This window comes from Papaver somniferum, unplaced genomic scaffold, assembly GCF_003573695.1.
Source record: "Papaver somniferum cultivar HN1 unplaced genomic scaffold, ASM357369v1 unplaced-scaffold_107, whole genome shotgun sequence".
Classification (NCBI taxonomy): domain Eukaryota; kingdom Viridiplantae; phylum Streptophyta; class Magnoliopsida; order Ranunculales; family Papaveraceae; genus Papaver; species Papaver somniferum.
Window position 1 is genome coordinate 3,198,143 of NW_020619603.1, and position 21,059 is coordinate 3,219,201.

Sequence of the window (21,059 nt, forward strand, 5' to 3'; positions counted from 1 at the left end):
GATTTTCAAGACATCCTAATAACTTCTTTGCTTCTAAACCAGCAATTCCTAATGATATTTTAGCTAAGAACTTCCGAGTTGATGAGAAGGTCATCGCTATCATAAAGTCTAAATTTCGCAACGAAACTAATTGCTAAAAAATTAGTGGATGCTCCCAATGCTGCTTTGGTTATTGTAACTTGGGAAGATATATCTCTCCAGTTTATTCCTTGAGTCTAGTTAAATATTTTGTTGAATGTTCGAGTAAGTTTCACTCGAAGAGTCAGTACAATAAACCAAGTATTCTAAGTCTAATCCTTGTAATTGCGAATGGCGGCAACAACTGCCTTCTCTATTGGAATCCGTCATGTAGTTGTAAGATTTCTTACAACTACACTCCACTTAATCTGATTATATCTCTATGTGATTATCATGGAAAATTATTTTATTGATTGAATATTCAAATCACTTACAAAATAGATAGAAATCTAACAACAACTCTCCCTGAAACCTAAACTCACTTTATCTTTCTTTTAATCTCTCTTACAAGACTTGTCCTAGAATCCCTCCGGAAACAACGACTCTCTCCTTTATATAGGATTTTACATAGTGGATGACAGCTAAGAATCTCTTTATTTTCGGGATCATTATGCGACATATTCGCTCATATACAATCTCTCATCTTCGCATAACTTACTTCTTCGCATAATTCCTCACACTTTACCCGTGACTTTGCTGACATCATCTGGTGTGTCATCCTAATTTGTTGTGTGCGATGCTCCTCGCGTATGTTGTATTCTTCACTTCGCGTAGTTATTAACGTGTGTGATATTTAACTCCTACACGTCTTGTCTATAAGCAGCTTGGACTGTACCTTTTTTCTTTGGTTTGTAATAAGGGATTCATGTATCAGTATTTTACTTGCATTTCCTAAATAATTTGGGTTTCCATAAATTTATCCAGTAAGTTTAGTACATAATGGTGATAACATATGTTTTTGGACCGATAAGTGGATAGGGGATAATACTCTTGAGAATAGGTTTCCGGCAATTTTCAAGCTTTCTAGAAACAAACTTGCAACTGTTAAGGAGATGTTATCTTGTCATGGGTCATGGAATTTTAATTTTAGTAGAGGTCTTTATGAAACTGAAATTGGTGAAGTAGCAAATCTGTTGCAAGTACTAGAAGGGTTCGCAACTTCAGTTCATAATTGTGCAGGGGATGATGCTCGAAAATGGGGTTTTGGTAAAGATTTTTCTGTGGCAAACTGTTATACTTCAATGGATGTGGATGGTTTTATTTCGTTTCGTCGGGCACAAATTTGGAATCCAAAAATTCTATTGAAGGTTTTCTTTTTTGTGTGGACACTTTGTCATAATGGAGCTCCAACTTTGGATAAGCTTTATAGGGCGGGTCCACTAAACTCTGATTAGTTCTTGCTATGTTCTAGAGAGCAAGAGACCCATGGACATTTGTTTCTCCATTGCGATGAGACAAGGAATATCTGGAAATATTTTTTGGATAGTTTTGAAGTAAGTTGGGTATTTGTTGATAACATTAAATCTAATATCTGGGAATGGTCCAATAAAAAAAGCAATAAGATGACAAAGAAGATTTGGGGATGCTACCATTTGCTATTTGGTGGATAATTTGGACGGAGCGCAACGACAGGCTTTACAACAATAGGAAAAGAAGCTTTAACCAAATGGTGATTTCTGTCAAAAGCAATCTATTCCACTAGTCTATTCATTCTAGTTTATTTGAAGGCTTTTTGTGAAAGGACAAATAGTCCCACATCGCTATAATCCGCTTAATTAACTTAAATATAATATGAAAGGGCCGCTCCACTCATTGCCAGTTGGTTTTGAGTTGGATGCCTGCAGACTTTAACATTGTATCATATCTAAGCCCCAGACTTAGACCTGCGTACGCCGGGTGTATAACGAGTTACTGGCCGAAGTGTTTAACCGATTTTGTCACTTGTAAATCCGGGATATAGGCATGTGTCGATACTGGTCGAGGTGTTACCCCCTGATTTAGTCACTCACCCGTGTACACCTTTTACCGATGGACTGATAACTCGTACGTAGGTCCACATGTGAGGCCCAGTTACTGGCCTTACACGTGAGAGGGCGTGTAAAAGAAATAGTCTCACATTATTATAATCCGCTTAATTAACTTAAATATAATATGAAAGGGCCGTTCCACTCATTGCCAATTGGTTTTGAGTTGGATGCCCGCAGACTTTAACGCTTTTCTTTGTTGTTGGTTCAATTAACTTTGTTTTCCCATTTTTATACTCTTAACATTTCATCACTTCGATGAGTTATTAATTTTTAATGAAATTTGCCTTTTTTCTTTCAAACCCTTTTTTTTAAAAAAAAAAAATCTTCTCAAGGTGCTATCTTTCGCACCCTTTCTTTTCTAAATTGACCCTTTCCTTTCCCAGGCAGAAAATAATTTATAAAATTCAAAATCGAGTGGGTCTACCCGCACCTTCTCCTTCAGTCATCGCATGCATGGATTTTATCATTTTCCAAATCCGAGCAGCAATTGAGCTTAATTTCATCACAAGTTAGGTGATGAGTGGAATCATGAAAAAAAAACGATAGTTGTAAGTACCTGATGGGAGGTCCACCACAAGTTTAGTTAATTGGTTTTGCACACGCCTTCCTCTCTATTCTCTTTTTTGAGTTCTGCACAGTGACGCATGGTCTTAAAAAGGTAATTTTGGGTATAAATTTTCTTAGCATAGAAAACCCCATTAGGAATGCCTAATCATATATAAATAGAAAAACTATAAGGCTGTACGTTTTCTCATCAGCATCTATAATCAACCAACTTCTCAACGAAGTTAATGGTTATTGAAACTGGAGCATTAAAATGGATGAACACGTTACAGGTTCTCATTTTAGAAACTAGCAGTAAAGGGACAGAGGTTAAACCTATATGAGAATCATAAATTTCATACAAAACTCATAACCATTTCGATCTACCTGACTCGCTAATCAATACAACAAATCTCAAGCAAACAGAGCCATGGCTGCTGTGTGTAGTGTTAAATCTACATCATCATTGTTCCTAGTTCTGTGTTTAACTGTGATCATGTTTTTTACTTTGTCATGCTTTTCTGCTGATCCCGATCCGCTTCAAGACATTTGTGTTGCTGACTTGAACTCCACAATTCGCGTCAATGGGTTCCCTTGCAAGCCGGAGTCTCAAGTTACATCAAATGATTTCTTCTTTAGTGGCTTGATGACTGGAGCAAGCACAGCGAATCCCGAAGGGTTTGGAGTGCAACGTGGTGATGTATTCACCTTCCCTGGGTTAAACACCCAAGGACTTACCGTAACCCGAATCGACCTAGCACCTGGTGGAATTATTCCACTTCACGTGCACCCTCGAGCAAGTCAGGCTAATTTACTCATAAAAGGGAGACTCTTTTTCGGGTTCATAACTACTACTAATGTTTTGTACGCAAAGGTTATGAAACCTGGAGAGCTGAATATTATTCCTAGAGGACTTGTGCACTTTGCAGCCAACGTTGGACCGGGAAATGTTCTTGTGATAGCTGTTTTAAATAGTCAAAATCCCGGATTCTCAAGAATTCCTTCTAACCTCTTCAACTCTACCCCAACAATTCCTAATTATATTTTGGCTAGGAACTTCCGGGTTAATGAGAAGGTAATCGCTTTCATAAAATCTAAGTTTGATTTTAATGTTTCTTTGTCCAATGCAACTTGGGAAAACATATAGATCTCCCTAGTATAGTGTGTGCATTTTAAGTACTCTCGCTAATAATAAGCCAAGTATGCTAGGTCTAATCCTTGTAATGACGAATTGTGGCTAAATTCACCATCTGTACTGGAATCTTTCCTGTCTATGAGCAGGAATATGTACATTTCCTATTTGGTTTGTAATAAGGGACTCATGCATGCATCGTCCCCTTGCTTTATTTTATGAATACATTTCCTAATTAATTTGGGTTTCCATAAATTTATCCAGTAAACTCTAGTAGGTACATGCATGCTTATCAACACATAGTCCTCTTACGACAGTTGCTAGATTAGAATTTCCCTCTTGCTACGTGTTTATTCATTTTACCTCTAAATTTACATTTACATCTCCCCCTATTCCTGCCATTTATTTATATCACTAATTTCGCAAAGTTCTCAACGATTTAATTTGAAGTGAACCAAATGGAAAAAGTACAAAAAGCCAAAAGAAAATGTCAGGAGGAAGGATCACTAACTTTTGATACAAATAACCTCCCCTTAAATAGCCTCCCCTTAACCTACCAAGGTTCCCCTTTTAGAAATAAAAGGGACTTGGGGACTAGGCCTAACCCATTAAGATGGAAAGTCCTACTCCACATAAGAACAAACTAAGGAAGTTGGGCTTTGGCTTAAAGAGGAAGGTCTTTAGGATTTGATATTAACTTAAGGAGAGGGAAATTGTGTTTAGTAATATGTTAATCTGATGGGTGTTTATCTATAAGAGAGATATTATAAAAGGGAAAGAAAGTACATTTGTTGAGATCATCATTAATTCCTCATTACTTCCATAAACCTATTCTCTCCTTGGGAGTATTTTCTGTGATTAGGGCTAGTTCCTCCTTCCTACTTCTCAACACCAACTATGCCAAGATGAAAACGTATAATCTGCGATTGGATTCGACCTTAGAGCAACTGCAGTGGTGCGATCAAAACCAAAGACCAAAGACCAAAAAAACAACCAAATTTGAGTTTAGTCTGTGGTGTTACACTAGGATGGAAGAGTAAATTTGGTCAGGATCACATATAATGTTAGCCCCATCACAAGGATCACATATAATGTCCGCCCATTTGGTCAGGATCACATATAATGTCCGTCCCATCACAAGGATCACATATAATCTCCGCCCCATCACAAGGATCACTTTATACGTTCGCCCCATCACAGGATCACTTTATACGTTCGCCCCATAACAGGATCACTTTATATGTTCGCTCGTCTATATTTGGGTTTGGTTTTGGTCCCAGACCAAATATAGTATGAGATTTGGTTTTGGTCCAGCTTTTACTCGATAGTCTGTCCCGCTGTGTCTCGTTTCTTGACCAAATATATAAGTTTGATCGTCCACTGTGGATGCTATTACCAACCAAACCACCAAAACTCCCCAAACCCATAGAATTTTATTATTTAGTCATAAATCATAATGCCACCCATAGAGGAGTTGTTTACATCGGAATGGACTTTAAGAAAGGCCCGGTGTTTTACCATACTTTATCCAATTTTCCAAAAGTTGCATTTTCGCTTTCTGGAGATGATTTTCTTTTTTGCCCATTTTACCCTCCACACTAAGCCTTCCACAACCTTTTCGGTCGATAATTCCTTTTAGAGTTTAGTTGACTGATCAAGGATTCAAGTCTTCCGTCCTTGGCCAGTTGACCAGTCAAAGACATAAATGCACTACTACGAGTCAATATTTTGAACTCACAGTGCACACAAAAAATTGTTCATACGGCATTTATCTTACAATCATATACAACATCATTTCAGGGACATAGACGATATTTTCCTGGTCATATTTTACCTTTTTAGTCATGTATTCCTATTTTGGAATGTTTGACGACTTTGAGGGAGCCAGGAGGGGGGCGCGGAATTTCAAATGTTTGTAGGTCCTAATGGGTCAAGATCTCCGCATATAATCAAGCAATTCCTGGTGGGGCAAGATCTCCGTATATAATCGAGCATGCATCTGTGGTCTTTCAAATTTAAGCAGTTGGTTGAGCTTAGTTGACCGGTCGTGATGTGTCAAATCATGAAAATCTCTAGATGGATAGGGTACCTCACTGGTTGATCACCCGTTCAGGTCCAACTTAAATAGTTTGTATCTTCATGATGTAACTATTAACTGGAAACTCTAGTTGTTTAATCCTCTTTAGTAATAGGGGTTTCTGGATTTCCTTAAATTTTGTTTTCTGTTTCCCTTTTTCCTTTACACAGTGGCTTGCTTTTAGCATAAGGAAGGATCAAATAAAGTGATTGACACTAATGATATTTATGCACTTTGGAAGTAATTATCTTTCATTCCAAACACCCCACAAGTTGATGCTATATTAATTAGGGAGACGTATATGTATGCATGAGTAATCGAGTGTTACTTTATGTCAAATGGGTTAATGCACCACTTGGAAGAATTCCTTCACTTTGTTTAAGGGTCTTTGAAGATCCAATGAAAATAAAGGGGATGGGTAGGCCGAACACCAAAAATAAGCTTGCAACAAAGAAAAGAGTTGAAGGAATGGTCGTGTTATCAAAGAGATCTTTCTAGCCACGACCATGCCCAAGCTGGGTATGAAGATGTGCCTGCACCAAGGAAAAGTGTCCGTCCTAGAAAGGATCCGGACCAAGTGTACCACAAGTCAAACCCAGTGTCTCTACGCTCCGTCCCGATGTAGGTGAAACCGACAGAAGGAAATGTAGTTTTGGTGGAGAAGTTTAGAAGGTTGGGAGTTGTTGAGGAAGTGGGCGCCTAACAACAAATCGAACAAATGGAAATGGGTTAGTCTATGATCCTAATACATCAACTGCATGTTATATTATCCCGATCCTAATTAGACAATAAACATATGACCCTCTTACAAAATATCTCTTATAAAAAGATTTATAGTATTAATCCTATCCCTAGGAATCTACAAGGAAGACCTAATCGGTCTATATACAAAATTACCAAATGAAACTCCATGAATTAATGCTTTTGGGACCAACAAAATTAATTAACTAAATAAGATTAATAATAAACAATTAATAATCTCAGAGAACTCTATTATTTTGGAGAAAATAATAAACAATCTTGTGTTAGATTTATATAATTTGAATTGTGTGTAACATATGAAGAATATTTTGGACAACTCCTCCTTCTCATTAGTCCATTTGTTTGACATGATTGTTGATATAATTTATGTCGAAAAACTAGTCGGGCAAAGCTAGCACTGGCCATCTTTTGTATCCCCTATTTTTTCAGAGAAATTTCAGCATTCTGCTCCTTTAGATAAGCCGTTTCCATCCATAACTTCTTTGAGTTTTCTACCCAAAGGAAATGCTAATGGAGGTGGCACTGCATTTCCAATTTGCCTATGCTTATTAATCGTGTTTCCAGAAAACTTGAAACTGTCCCGAAAGCCCTGCATAGAAAAAAGATACCCGAGCCCTTAGTATTTGGTCATATTATTTGTTGTATTTGACAGTTAATGAATGTAATCCAAATTATTCTACTTCACAACTTAATAAGAAGAAGTGTTACAAGGTTTAGAGATGATAATAATAATGTTGGCAAAGCTGGCAAAAAAAAAGAAAAAAACATGACTTACTTGGGATCTAGCACATTCCCGAACCGTAACAATCCTGTCCTGATCAGGGTGAAAACACATTCCAACTGTACCCATAGGTTGAGGGTCAGTGACAGAGGTCGGAAAGTTGCCTCTCCAATCTAATCTTCCAAATAACCCCTTCCATTGATTGTGCCTTTCGGCTGTCTTCGGGAGGCACCACGGTATCAGGTCTACCAATTCTCCTGTAGACAGTTTCACCTGCATTCCACAACACAGATAATAAAACAATCACCCGCAAGGTTAGTTAGAATAAGATTTTATGCAATAAGATGCAAATCGAAACCGGAAACATACATAACCCGAGAAAATCTTATATTATATAAAGATTTTTCCAAGATTCTTGCGCTCCATAAATCATTATCCATCCTTCAAAAGTTTCTTTATTTAAATTTAGCAAGTAGACATAGGCACCCTTCCAACACTCCCATATTGATCTTCTAATAGTGTCGCTGGTAGTTTCACTTCTTCAAATCTATCTTCTCCCATCTTCAGTGAGTATGTCCTCTTGGAGACCACTATATTTATCTTCGATAACCGATGAACAACTCCACTGAAAAACACCCCAGCCTCCCGAGCCTCCATATAATGATCTTACTCATCGTTGTCAGGTTGAAAATTGTTGCCTGAGTTGAACTTCATTGAATAAACGTGGACTGACATCTTGTGTGTAAGAGCACTTACGAAGTTGTAATCATCACGTCATGTGATCATAAAAAAAAAAGCATTTTAGGCAAAGTAGTCGTGGTAATAGTCACTATTAATATCAGAGTATGATTTTTGTAGTTTCTTGTGTTCCTCTTTTATGACTGGGTTCCACATAAAATATAATTTTTACTGAGAAATCCAGAAGCACCAAGCTATTGCATGAGCCTAATAGTATGATCATTACATTTTGTAGATTTTCAGGGGAAATCCAACAACAGTAGCATTCGAGGATGATGACAACGAATCATAACTTACGGAATTAAAATTATTCTCATCACGAGTTTCAATCATTAGATGATGGTTGTAATTTTTGTGATAAAGTTAAATTGCTTTTTACATAATCAGGATTCCAAATGAGTTGAAACCAAGAGTTACATACTCACTTTAAAACAAACGTTGATTTGAGTGGCACACTCGTGGGAATTATAGATAAATTCGTCCGGGAGGCTTAACATATTATTTCGATCTCCATTTCCTTCTTCTTCAACTTCGGTTTTTAGGTTGAAAAAATATAAAGTGGTGATCGAAATAATACGCAAATCCTTCCGGACAAGATTTACCTCGAAATTCGCACGAGGTGCCAGTAAAATCAAGGCTTGATTGTAAATGCGTATTAAGTCTTGGTTTAAACTCATTTCAAATACTGATTTTACAAAAAACATTTTAACTTTACTACAAAAGACTACAACTACCATATAATGATTGAAAGTGATGATGGGAATAGTTTTAATTCCGTAAGTTATGATTATCAAATGTTGTTGTTGAAATGGATTCCTCTGCAAATCTTCAAAACGTAAAATTAAATTATTAGGCTTATGCAATGGCTTAGTTTGGTTCTGGAATTCTCAAGGAAAATAATATTTTATGTGGAACCCAGCCACCGAGGAAAAAACAAGAAATTACAAAAGCCATATTCGGATATTAATAATGACTATAACAACGACTCTTATACTTTTGTTATGATCATAGGAAGGATGATAACAACTTCCTACGTGTTCTTACACATGAGCACTCAGCCCACGTTTATTCTATAAAGTCCAATTCAGGGAACGTATTTCAATCTGACAACGATGAGTTGAATCATTATATGGAGGATCGGGTGTTTTTCAATTTAGTTGTTCATTGGTTACCGGGGATAAATATAACTCCAAGAGGATGGACTCACTGAAGATGGAAGAAGAGAGATTTGAAGAAGTGAAACTACCAAAGACACTACAAGTTTATGAAGATCTAAGGATCTTGGACTAATCTTTGTAGAATAAGATTTTAAAGTGCATCAATCACATGCTAAGGCCTAGATTTGACGTGGGGTTTGTTAGAAGCAAATGTTGTAGTGACAAGTTAAAAGCAAATACCTGTTCGTTAGGAAGACATAGCCAATCAGCACCTGGGCGCTTAGGAATTTTTTGACACCGGATAAGATTCAGCTCGTTCATCTCCTTCGATATATGATCAGACAAGACCACCATGTCTGCTCGAATTTGTTTTTGGAACCAGGGCACGGGTTCATTTTCATACTGTAAAAAGCAGAGACAAAGATTTTAGAGAACAGGAAAGAAAGCGGATTGTTAATCCATAAATAGATTCCAGGAACATGATTTACAAGAAAAGCCCAAAGATACCTCCATCTCAGTTTTAGATGCGCCGTTTTGAACATGTGGGAGATCTCCAATTGTATCTCTCACAGTTATTGCACGGAAAGGGGCTCCAGTAGATGTACTCCGTGCAGCTACATACTGCACACCTCCCGGCAATGCGATTTTCAACGGTGGACTATTGAACACATGCATTGGCTCAGGCCATTCAGGTAGATTCTCTTCTGGAGAAGCTGCCCAGATAAACGCCCGCTTTCTAGACTGAGAAATACCAAAAAGCGCCAGCTTCTAAAACACCAAACCTCACCTATAACAGGGGATTTTAGTTTTGATTCTAGCACTGCAATCGCTTAAATCTATACAAGCAAATAATTAGGTGAAAGTGCCCAGGGTATAAGCGACAAACAATAGGTACCTGATAACCCATTTCAAGGAGTGAAGCCAAAGTCAGGCGGAATGTCTTTCTTTTGTTGAATGACACGAAGTTCCTCACGTTCTCAAGAAGGAAGAACTTAGGCCGAAAGTACTCGGCGAAGGATAGAAATGCTAAGATCATCTCACACTGGACCTTACTCCATGTACTTTGATTAAATCTATTCATTCCAGAAAACCCCTACAAGAAAATTTTGTTCAGTAAAAGTGTGAAGAGTTTGAATAATATATTACTCCTTTTGTTTCTGGAAAAGAGCATCACTTTTTCATTTTAGCCTAAAAAATGCCAAATTGGAAAAGTGATAGTTTCTGGAAAAGAGCATCACTTTTTCATTTTAGCCTAAAAAATGCCAAATTGGAAAAGTGATAGTAGTTCTTTCCAACGCAAATCATATTGTTGCCATGTTTAGAGTTTTCACAGACCTGGCACGGAGGACCACCATTGATAAAATCCACCTGACCAGGTAATGGTAAATTGTTGATTTTCTCCTCGGTGAGTTTTGCAGCTAACTCAGCAGCCTCGGGAGTGCAGATACAATCATCTAGGTCCCCACATTTTTCCATTATAGCCCTGCAGCAAGTATCCGTTAGCAAGTGAAAAAGATGCAAACTAGATATGTCAAATGGATGATTAAGTTTAAATGCTTCTCCAGCAGGTTGTGCGTACTCAATAGCCCACTTAGTACTTGCAACCCCTGTGAATGTAAAAGCAAATGATAATAAATCTAATTATCTATGAAAGATCGAATAGGAAATTAATAGTGAACTTACCAGCTTGTTGTAATCCTTCTGACAACCCACCACAACCAGCAAAAATATCTAACGTAGCTAAGCGAGAAATATCTTGTTTGTCAGTAACATCTAATTCATCTTCGATGGCTTTAGCTTTTCCTTTCTTCTTCAGTGCTGCAGAATCATAAACGACTTTGCCAGGAGAAAACCTAATCTTGATATTGGGTGTTAACTGTTTTATAGTTCTTTTAGCGGGGTCGTACTGGTGTTCACAAAAGAAGACATGCTCAAACATTCCAGGACCTCCAAAAGATGGAAGATCACACTTCTTTCTGATTTCACACTTCCCTTCTAGCATTGATACAGGCACATAATGCGTTTCTTCACTGTAGTAAAGAGAGACGCTTTTAACTTACTTCTCTAACGTCTGATGCATAAGCTTTCTCCAAAGAGGCATCTTCCGGTCTGAAAAACCTCCGGACTTGAACCTCAAAAGACTGTGCGGTAATTTTCTTGGAGTTCTTAGGGAAGTCAATATCGACCAACTGACACACAGCAAAAGCTTTCAGACCAATATTTCGGCCCGATTTAAAAGTAGCAAGCTCTTCTTCATCTGCAGGAAAGTGTTTCAGGGATGACATAGATATAGTCATTAACCATATACTCAACTCCCTTGTACGTGAAGCCAGTATTAGATGAAGCTGCTTTGAGAATATCTTTCTCCTTCTGAGTTTCCATTAATTTGCAGGAATTACAAACCCCATTTCCAAGACGCAAGTTTTCCAAAGGAAAACTAAGGAAAGCTCCTCTTTCAGGCCAATACAAACTCTTACAGTAGTACTCCATTGATAGTCCTTTTTTCTTCATCTCTTCTGCTCGTGCGGTGTCAGATATGTCAGCACTAGCATTATCCTTCCTACACTGATGTCCCCAAGAAATCTTTCTCAAATACACAACAAATATTTGTTTAATATCACCCAATTCGAATTCGTGATAGTTATATGTAATAAAAACCTCCCTCTCATTAGCAGTATTACCAAGAACAGTCTCAGATCCTCTCTTCATAACCCAACCATGCACCATTTTTTTCCATTTGAAGTTTCATACATGTATTCCACAAAGCAAATAATCAACATTTCATCTGAATCATCAAGTTCGATTTCCACAGTACCTCCAACAACAACCACATCACCACGCACGATAGCCTGTTTGTAAAGAAACTCACCGGGAGAAGTTTTGCCTATAGAATCCCCATCCCATCTGATTTCGTTGTTATTTGACTTAGCTTTAACTGGTTTTGGTGAATGAGACTTTGGAACCTTTTCATCAAGCAATACCACCTTTTCTTCGATGTCCTCTTCAATATCTTCTTCCGCATCCTCCTCTACCTCTGTCTCTTCTTTAACATCACATATCTCCTTCAACCGGAACTTCAGGTGAATTTTAAATAGTACTCGCCCCAAATTTTACTGATCAACCTTGTTGCAGTTGCCTGCATTGCTTGCTTTTTAGATAAAATATGTGTCATCGTTGCCCGAGGGTTAAGAGTCGCTCAACTTTCTTAGGCATCTTTATTTCCAACCTTGTGTGGCATCTTTGCTTCATTTTGTCAGAAAGGACAGTGACAAAAGCACACTTCTTGATGGATTCATGAGGGTATACAGAGAATAGTTGCAGTATGATCTGTCCATGGACAACCAGGAACCTCTCAACTACCGCCAAATTAGATGATATATAAGACGGATTGTCCTTCCCAAACTCAGAAACTTTCTTGATCACATCCGCAAAAGAAAGCCGAGCTACCCATCTTTGCCCCAATAATAAATTAATGATGCGTATCGCAAGCCATGATACTTTGGTAACTGTCTCATACCATGGAGTGTACTGTTTTGATGGTTTCCCAAGTCTATACCTGAAGAAATGAGAACCCAATACATAAATAACTAGAAATTCTTTTTATAATAAATAGCAGGAGGTAGTAAATTCTATATTACTATTTTTACTTGACAGATAAGTATAAGCTGAATTACCAAGACATATCAGTACGTATCACTGCGACATCATTCCTGATCCAAATTCAATACACCATTCCTTAACTGCACTGAGACAAATCGGAACCCCATCTGCGGCTTGTTCTCCCAAAATACCAGTTTCGCCAAAAAATCCGCCCCTATTATCAGCAGTCATGGCCCCGGAGCCAAACATTGTAACACAATCAGCTTCAGTGAATTTCATCGGAAGAAGCTCCAAAGAAATAAATCTGAGATCTACATTTTAGAGCGACCAGTCATGAAGCATGTTTGTTGGGAGTTCAACATTGTCATGCATGTCATGGACTAGATACTCATCAATCTCTTCAGGAGATGGTTTGTAGTATGCTGTCAGAGGATAATCATTGGCGATTTCATCTTCACTGATCTTAATGTAAAACGTATCTGCTGATTGCGTTCGCTGTTTTTTCCTTGATTTTTCAATTTTCTTCCAGTCCTCTTCCTCCTGCAGCAACCGTGCATATCTATCATCATCCACTTCCACACACATGCTATCCAATTTCTCTCCAATCTTCAAACTTCCAACTGACAATAGTTTAACATTGCGCATCTTTGACTCATCCTGAAGAGCAACAAGTACAGGTAACTCGTTAAAGATATGATCAGTTTTGGTGGAAGTGTCATCCAACCCAATCAGTTGTTTGTAGATCAAGTCACCATGTGAGAAAACGAATTCCTTAACAGACATTCCACTAGGAAAGCCTTTGATTCCACTCATTGAACGAGTTACGCCAGCAAGCAGTTCATCAGGACTCAAGTCATGGTTCCCTGTCAACTTTTTGTAAACCTCAATACAAGCCTGCGCCTTCCAGAAGAAAAGTTCATATAAGTTTTTGTAGTTGCTCGCAGGTTTGACACAAAGATAGTCTGCTAGCTTAGTTGAGACCCAAACAACAGGAGACCCATCTTCATAACCCGAGATTCGCCAGGACTCTATCCGTCCAAAATCTTCACATCGCGCAGCTTTTACTTTTTGTTTTCCGTATTCTGGACTGTCGTCTGATAAAAGATTTTTTGGTGGTTGTAGTAATGATGATAAGGGGTATCGTTCAAACTCGAACTTGTGAAGGTAATGGATTTTTAGATTTAAAAATATATATACAAATATTGACAAATTGGTAGAGAGGTACTGGGACTAATGATTCGGCCAATCTTCATAATATAAGGCTTAATGATTTATTCTCAACAATAATAGCTCAAAACATATATGGACTCTTATTTTGCCAAAGTCGATTCTCAAAACATTGGTTGTAAATGTTAAGCATGGAACATCAAATCACCTAAGCTAAGCATGACCCATCTAATCAAATAACACCCAATTTAATCAAATCATATTTCAATTAATTTTTAATGCAAAAGTCTTAAAAAGAATTAATAAAATTACCCATTTATGAAGCTCGGCCTCCTCCGTCGCCCCAGTGTTGGGGTTTAACTCATCATAGTAAAAATGCTCTCAAAATAATTCATTGATGCTCAAAAGTGTTTTACAATGAAGAGAAATACAAGAAATTGATGTAAAACAGAACTATGCGACCCACAGAAGACGTCCAGAATAAACGACAGAGTTGAGTGGCTGTTGTCGTTGAAGAACTACGACCCACAGTCGACAGTCGATGTTGCTGTCGATAAACGACTGCTGCTGAGAGTCCGTTCTTCGTGTTCTTCAGGCGTGTTAATGGCAGCAGCAGCAGCAGGTAACTTCTCTGCAACTCCTCCTGCGCCTCTCTGCTCGCCTCCAAACCTCCCCAAACTCTCGACAAAACCTTTTCTAACTTCTCTACACCTCTTATATACTTCACAGCTCAAAGAAATCCCGATAGAATCTCTTTTTTTTTTCTTCTCTGCCGTTGAAACAATAATCACCTCTGTCAGTGTTTGTACGCGTCTGTTAGCTATAAAATAGCCACCAAACTCTTCATATGACTTGAACAGGACCAAATACATGATTATCCAGCGTAAAACTCTCCCAAAATCTCCACAAAATCTTTGAAAGTGCACAACAGGACACGTCTCTCTGTTTTAACTTTGATTGCTTCTCCCGGATATTCTAGCCCAATTAAGCCCATGAAATCATCCATACTAGAATTGTATATCCATATCACGTCCAGCACATGAGAATCAGTGATTGAATCTCATTAAAACTCGTCCGAAAATCCAACCCTAAATCTGTCTGGTGAAAGGAAATTTTCCCGCCAAAATTTGTTTTCAAACGGTGAAGGTGACCTCCCCCTTATCCAGTTCTGGTGTCCCTTTAGCACATGTCCGAATTGGGTTACCCCTTATCCATAGTGAGAGTCCGAATAACACTTTCCCCTTGGGTGCAAATAGTAATTTTTCTGGGATATTTTCAACACTTTTTCAGGGTTCCTCCGGGGTATTTCTGGGGTGCTTCTGGTACGTTATCTACGGAGGTTCAAATGCCACATTTTGAGCCAATTTCGCCGCAAAAGCTTATTTCTCCAAAAACACCTACAAAGACATAAAATAACCAAATAAGTACAAAATCGAGCACTAACAATATAAACAATTGGGACAAATTAGACACATAAATGCGTCTATCATCGTCCCACGTTAAGATCAGACCATAAATGAACATATCATCTACTTCTGATATCTCGAGATGGTGTGGTTTCCCATCCCCCTTATGTAATGTGAAATTTGTGAGTCGTCTGTTAGGTCGAGGATCATCTGGGCCAGAAGTAAGACGTATTGCGCTAATTTCATTATTAGCAATATGTTTTTTTTTTTGGAAAAGATAAAATTCATTGAAGAAAGTGCTGAGAAAGCACTAAAAACTTACAACAACAGCATGCTAGAAACTAAAAAGACACATAAAAGTTTTTCCCTATTACAAGATACCATCCATTATCGTTTAAAAGCCCGCCAATCATGGATGAAATCTGCAAACTTGAAATGCTTAAAGGAAATATGAACACTTGCCCAACTGAATAGAGAAGCTTTCACCTGAAGGATAATCCGCTCCACTGATTTTTCTTTGTTATGGAAGATTCTTTCGTTCCTTTCTTTCCAAATTTGTTGCCATAAAGAAAAAGGCAGGCAAAATTTTAGGAATTCAATAGGTTCAATGTTGAGTTTCAACTGCCATGAGATAAGAAGCTCCATACATGAATCCGGCGGTCGCCATCTTGACTCCAATAGGTTTAGGAAATGCTCCCACAATTTCTTTGCAAATACACAATGGATAAATATGTGTGAAATTGTTTCGGGTTCTTGGTGACACAGACAACAATTGATGTTTGTAATTGCCATACCTCTTCGAAGAAGACGATCAACAGTTGGTAAACCATTCATTGCTGCAGCCCAAACTAGGAATGACACTTTTGGTGGGATGGCTGAATTCCATACATACTTTGACGGAATTTTTCTTTGTCTCTCTTGAGCTTGTCCTTGTTGTTGTAGTTGTACGTCAATCATTTCATAGCATGAAGAAACTGAGAAGTCCCCATTAGTCCCTCCAATCCATGACCTCGTGTCCTCTTCATCCCCAAAATTCGCAGGATCCCCAATTGTTTCAATGAAGGCAGCAACACTACTCATTTCTTCTTCTCTAAAACTAGATTTAAAACCCAAATCCCATGCTGGAGGTTGAGACCCATTGTTGATCACCATTTTTCTTATCACTTTTCCTTTCTTACTCGATTTTCTCCAAATTTTAGGAAAAAGATCTTTCAAAGGTTGCGCTGTTTTCCAACAATCCTCCCAAAAATGTACATTTTTTCCAGCCGAAACTACTTGTTTTGTCCCTTTTTTTAAGATTTTTGATTGCTTGAGGATATTTTTCCATAAACCACAACCTTGATTCTGATTTGTCTGTGGAGCATTCCATGCCCCTTCATCTCCTCCAAATTTTTCATGAATGATAGTACGCCAAAGACTAGCTTTTTCTTTTCCGTATCTCCATAGCCACTTAGTTAAAAGTGCTTGGTTCATTGTTCTTACAGACTTTATGCCTAGACCACCTTTTTTTTTTGACTTGCGCATCTTCAGCCATGAGACCCAATGTAGCTTCTTTCCATTTTCCGAGTCCCCCCACAGAAATCCACGCATGATTTTCTCCAATGTGTTTGCTACTGAAGTTGGAATTGTAAATAAGGATAGATAGTATATAGACATCGAGCTTAAGACATCCTTTATAAGGCTCAACCTCCCTCCTTTTGACAAATACCATCGTTTCCATGGCGCTAGTCGTTTCTTTATCCTGTCAATAACTGGATCCCAAATACTTATCATTATTGAAGAATTTCCTATTGGCAGTCCAAGATATGTAATTGGCAAGCTTCCAACTTCACACCCCAGCACTCTAGCACATTCTCCACAGTTGTTAACGCCATTTCCTACCCCAATGACTGAAGACTTATCCAAATTGATATTCAAACCAGTAATTTGTTGTAGCTCAAGTAGGATTTGTTTTAATACCGTAAATTGTGCTGGATTTGCATCAAGAAATAAAATTGTATCGTCTGCAAATTGTAAGTGTGTTATTTGTGTTCCGTTGCTTTTGACGCTGAAACCGCTTATTAACTCACTAATCTCTGCCTTCTTCATAAGAACCGCAATATGTTCTTCTTTTGCTTCCACGACAGAAGATTTATCAGATAGGCGAGATGAAGTCTCTTAAATGTTTGAAGGTGCAGCTGCACGTTTTGGCCTTTTCTGAGTAGGCTGAGGATCTTCAGCCTTCTTGGAAGCATTTCGCTTCTTTACTTTTGCCACCTCTGCAGCTACAACCTCATCAGCATCTATTTTCTCAAAGTCAGAACTTGTCGATTTCTGGCTGCCACTTCTAGTCTTTCTCCTCATGTCTTCTATTCGTACCTAATTAAAATGAAAGAAAACAATTAAAATAACAAAAATCATCCATAATTGCTAAAGCAACTTAGAAAAGCCAATTAATAATCTAGTTAGAAATAGACAAAATTTTGAAAGGCACATATCAGAAGAATATTCCACATATATATATATATATATATATATATATATATATCAAACGCAGTATTGTGAGATTAACTAACAAGAACGTAAACCTTTTGTAAATATATCCCTTGCTATAGAATAGGAAAGGATCCTAATAAAAATGGAATAACTGATGGAAAGAATTATAGAGGAATTTATAAAAGAAGTGACAGCTATTTTAAGGGCCTCAGCAGTATATACCCCTATGAGAAGCAACAATGCAGACCATTTAAGGATGCACTCAACATGAAGTGCAGGGTAAGATTTTGATCCAATAACTCAACCAAGACTATATTCTTTGATCACGTTTTGAGAATTCTCAAAAAAGATTGACAACATGAGAAACTCTAATGAAGAATTAATAATTAAAGTAACATGATAAAAGAGGGAACACTTTGATGCACCATAAAAATGTTTTTTAGACAACATATGAAAAAAAAAACGTGTGCTAAATCTATACTAGAAAACCAATCAAACAAACGTACAATGTAACAGGGATCATTAAGACAAAAAGTAAGTTAAGAATGAGCTACCTAACAGGGAAACACAAATCAAACTGTGTAGTACTGAATAAATGCCATAAAATGCAATAGCAAACTACAAACACTACAAGAAACTTAATATATTGCAACATCCAATGGTTATGGCATAAACTTCTACTAGTGTCGCGATAACCTATGTAGCAAGAAGTTTGTTGCTACACCCAATCTTTATTGTTGCAGCAAGAGATTATATTTTTTTACCACACTCTTTTCATATTGTTGCTACAGTTGTATGGCAAAAGTTTCATCTTGCAGCAGTAAATTATAGCTTTTGAAAGGTAGATATTCCCGAAAATCTTATATAGCCATTAAATTATACCACATCAACTGCTAAATACCCCTACATGAGTGAAACTACTCAGCATCATATACATAAAGTTTCGACAACCTTAAACTTTGTCTGAAAGAAACCTATTGAAAGGATTAAAACTAATCAAAAGGCAACACAAACAAAGAAGTGGCAGGTCTATTTGGTGTATAGACATTTGAACATCCACGTGGTTCAAGTCGTTTGGCAGACATTTCACAGTAAAATCAACGATACGTTTATTAGAGGTAATCATCTGCTATCTCCAATAAAAACTTCTCGAGGATAAAGATCTCTTCGAAGAACAGTTAAGGTACAAAATTAAAATCAGGAATTAATTCATGAACAGAAAAAACTTATCAGACAGTTTTACCCTTTTGTAAATATCAACACTACGTTGTGCACAACCAAGAATGGCATCAAACAAATAGTACTTAAGAAATCAGTTAGCAAAAATGAGCAACCACCAAGCAAATCTGCAGGATAAACCTCATAACATGCTGTCAAGTTCCACGATAAATATTTGTGAACAGATTATATCAAAGATATTCACAAGTAGTGGAACACATAACTTAGGAGTGGGCAGTATCAGAAAAAGCAAATCAATCTTTCTTTTGATAACTCAAAAAGATAATGGATTACAAGCAGTAAAAAATATAAAAGTGGATTAAATAAGTGTTAGGTATTGCCGTCGTACCGTATATCCTGCTAAAAATCTTAACCTTGCGAGGATGGATCATTACAAGAATTAAGCGTCTACAATCTCCTCAATAACTAAAGAAGAAAAACTATTCAAAGATGAATTTTACAAACAAAAGAGATGACAGATATCTTTGGTTTACCTGCACAAGGCTGTAGAACAAGTAGGAAGCATCCCTCCCTATTTATTAGCAACGAACATGATGTGTGTAAGTTAGATTTGGGACACATATAATGCACCTTAAAAGATATTAATTTCAGGTCATAACATATGTCTATAAAAGACAACGTCATAATTGCAGGATTTCAAAATTCCAAATGTGATCAATGCACAATAAAAGCTAAAAAGAAAAAAAATCCACCAACAAACAATAAGTCTACTTTACATATAAAGCTGCTAGATTCTTCTACAAAAACCGAAAAAGGAACCCCAAGATAGAACTAATAATGTAGAAGATATAACATTACAAGGAATTGAGGTTTCCAATTGTAATACAACCACATTTAATTTCTTTCCAGAAAGATCACCCCCACGACATGGAAACAATAACTAGAGGTATGAATCGGATTTAATGTACAATAAATGAATCGCTTTATGATAATAACGACAGCTCAATAATCAGATTTTGCTTTAAACCGCCATTATTATCCCACCCAATTGTTTCAAAAATACTACTAAGATTTAAGAACTACCAAGAAGATAAACCAATATAAACGTAAACTCAAGATCTCTAAACTCAAAACATAATCACCAATCCTATCACAAAGAATAGAGATCTTCTAGCAAGAGAATAACTATTCGATATAAGATGAATAAATAGACCTTGTGATGCCTAGGTGTATAGAAACAGTTAGACAGCAATGCTAAAACAAACAAGAAGATGATATCACGAAATAAATTGAATAAACCCTAATACATACTTGTAAGAATGCCCTAATAAACGAAGTTTCAGAATCTATCGGAACAAAAATTACTTCTGGTATACGAGCAAATTCGGTTGAAATTGGATGGCTTATGCTTACAGCAAAAACCCTAATGATATCTTACTTTTGCAACCCTACCTGAAAATTCATATATTCTTATAAGAATCTTATAAGAAAATTCACACGAATTAGGGAAAATCAAAGATGACAACAAACCCTAACTCTAACTCTAACTTCAAAAACCAAATATACATATTATTATACCTGAAGCGTCAGCACCACCGGAGGCGACGGATTCAATTGAGCTGCAGTTCCCATTTTGATAATTGAAAAGAAACCCTATAAAATCAAAAATGAATGACAAAATGGAAATATGGCCTAATGGAGGTACGGAAATATGGAACCCTTGTTGTAAGATATTCAGTAGATTTATATTATACACTTGAAGAGTAGAAGAGAGTGATGGCGGGAATAAGTTTCTGATTTCGGTAAACATAACTGAAAGGGTTTCACCTAATGCAAAATAGTTATCTTATCCACCAAATCCTATCGTCTAGGGTTTTCACTGTTGTCTCCAAATCCTGATTCCCTGAACTTCATCAAGGTATCCACCAAATCCTGGTTATGAAAATCAAACTTTCTACAACAATGATGAGTTTCCCCCACCATAACAACAACCACAATTCCATGATTATTGTATGTTGGAGGAGTGCTGCTGCTCAGCAGTGGTTCCAATGGGTGTC

At 37.2% G+C, this 21,059-nt stretch overlaps 1 protein-coding gene and 1 pseudogene across 1 annotated transcript; one reads left to right on the forward strand and one right to left on the reverse strand.

The window, feature by feature from the left end:
• Positions 1-3,018: 3,018 nt before the first annotated feature.
• LOC113327876 (germin-like protein subfamily T member 2) lies at positions 3,019-3,735 on the forward strand. The gene has a single exon (XM_026574999.1). The coding sequence runs from the start codon at positions 3,019-3,021 to the stop codon at positions 3,733-3,735; it is 717 nt and encodes a 238-aa protein (XP_026430784.1).
• A 3,260-nt stretch (positions 3,736-6,995) lies between these two features.
• Positions 6,996-20,634, reverse strand: LOC113327877 (annotated as a pseudogene).
• Positions 20,635-21,059: the final 425 nt, after the last annotated feature.

Excerpts from the sequence above, each read along its gene's own strand:
- LOC113327876 (XM_026574999.1), top strand. The coding sequence starts at position 3,019 with ATGGCTGCTGTGTGTAGTGTTAAATCTACATCATCATTGTTCCTAGTT.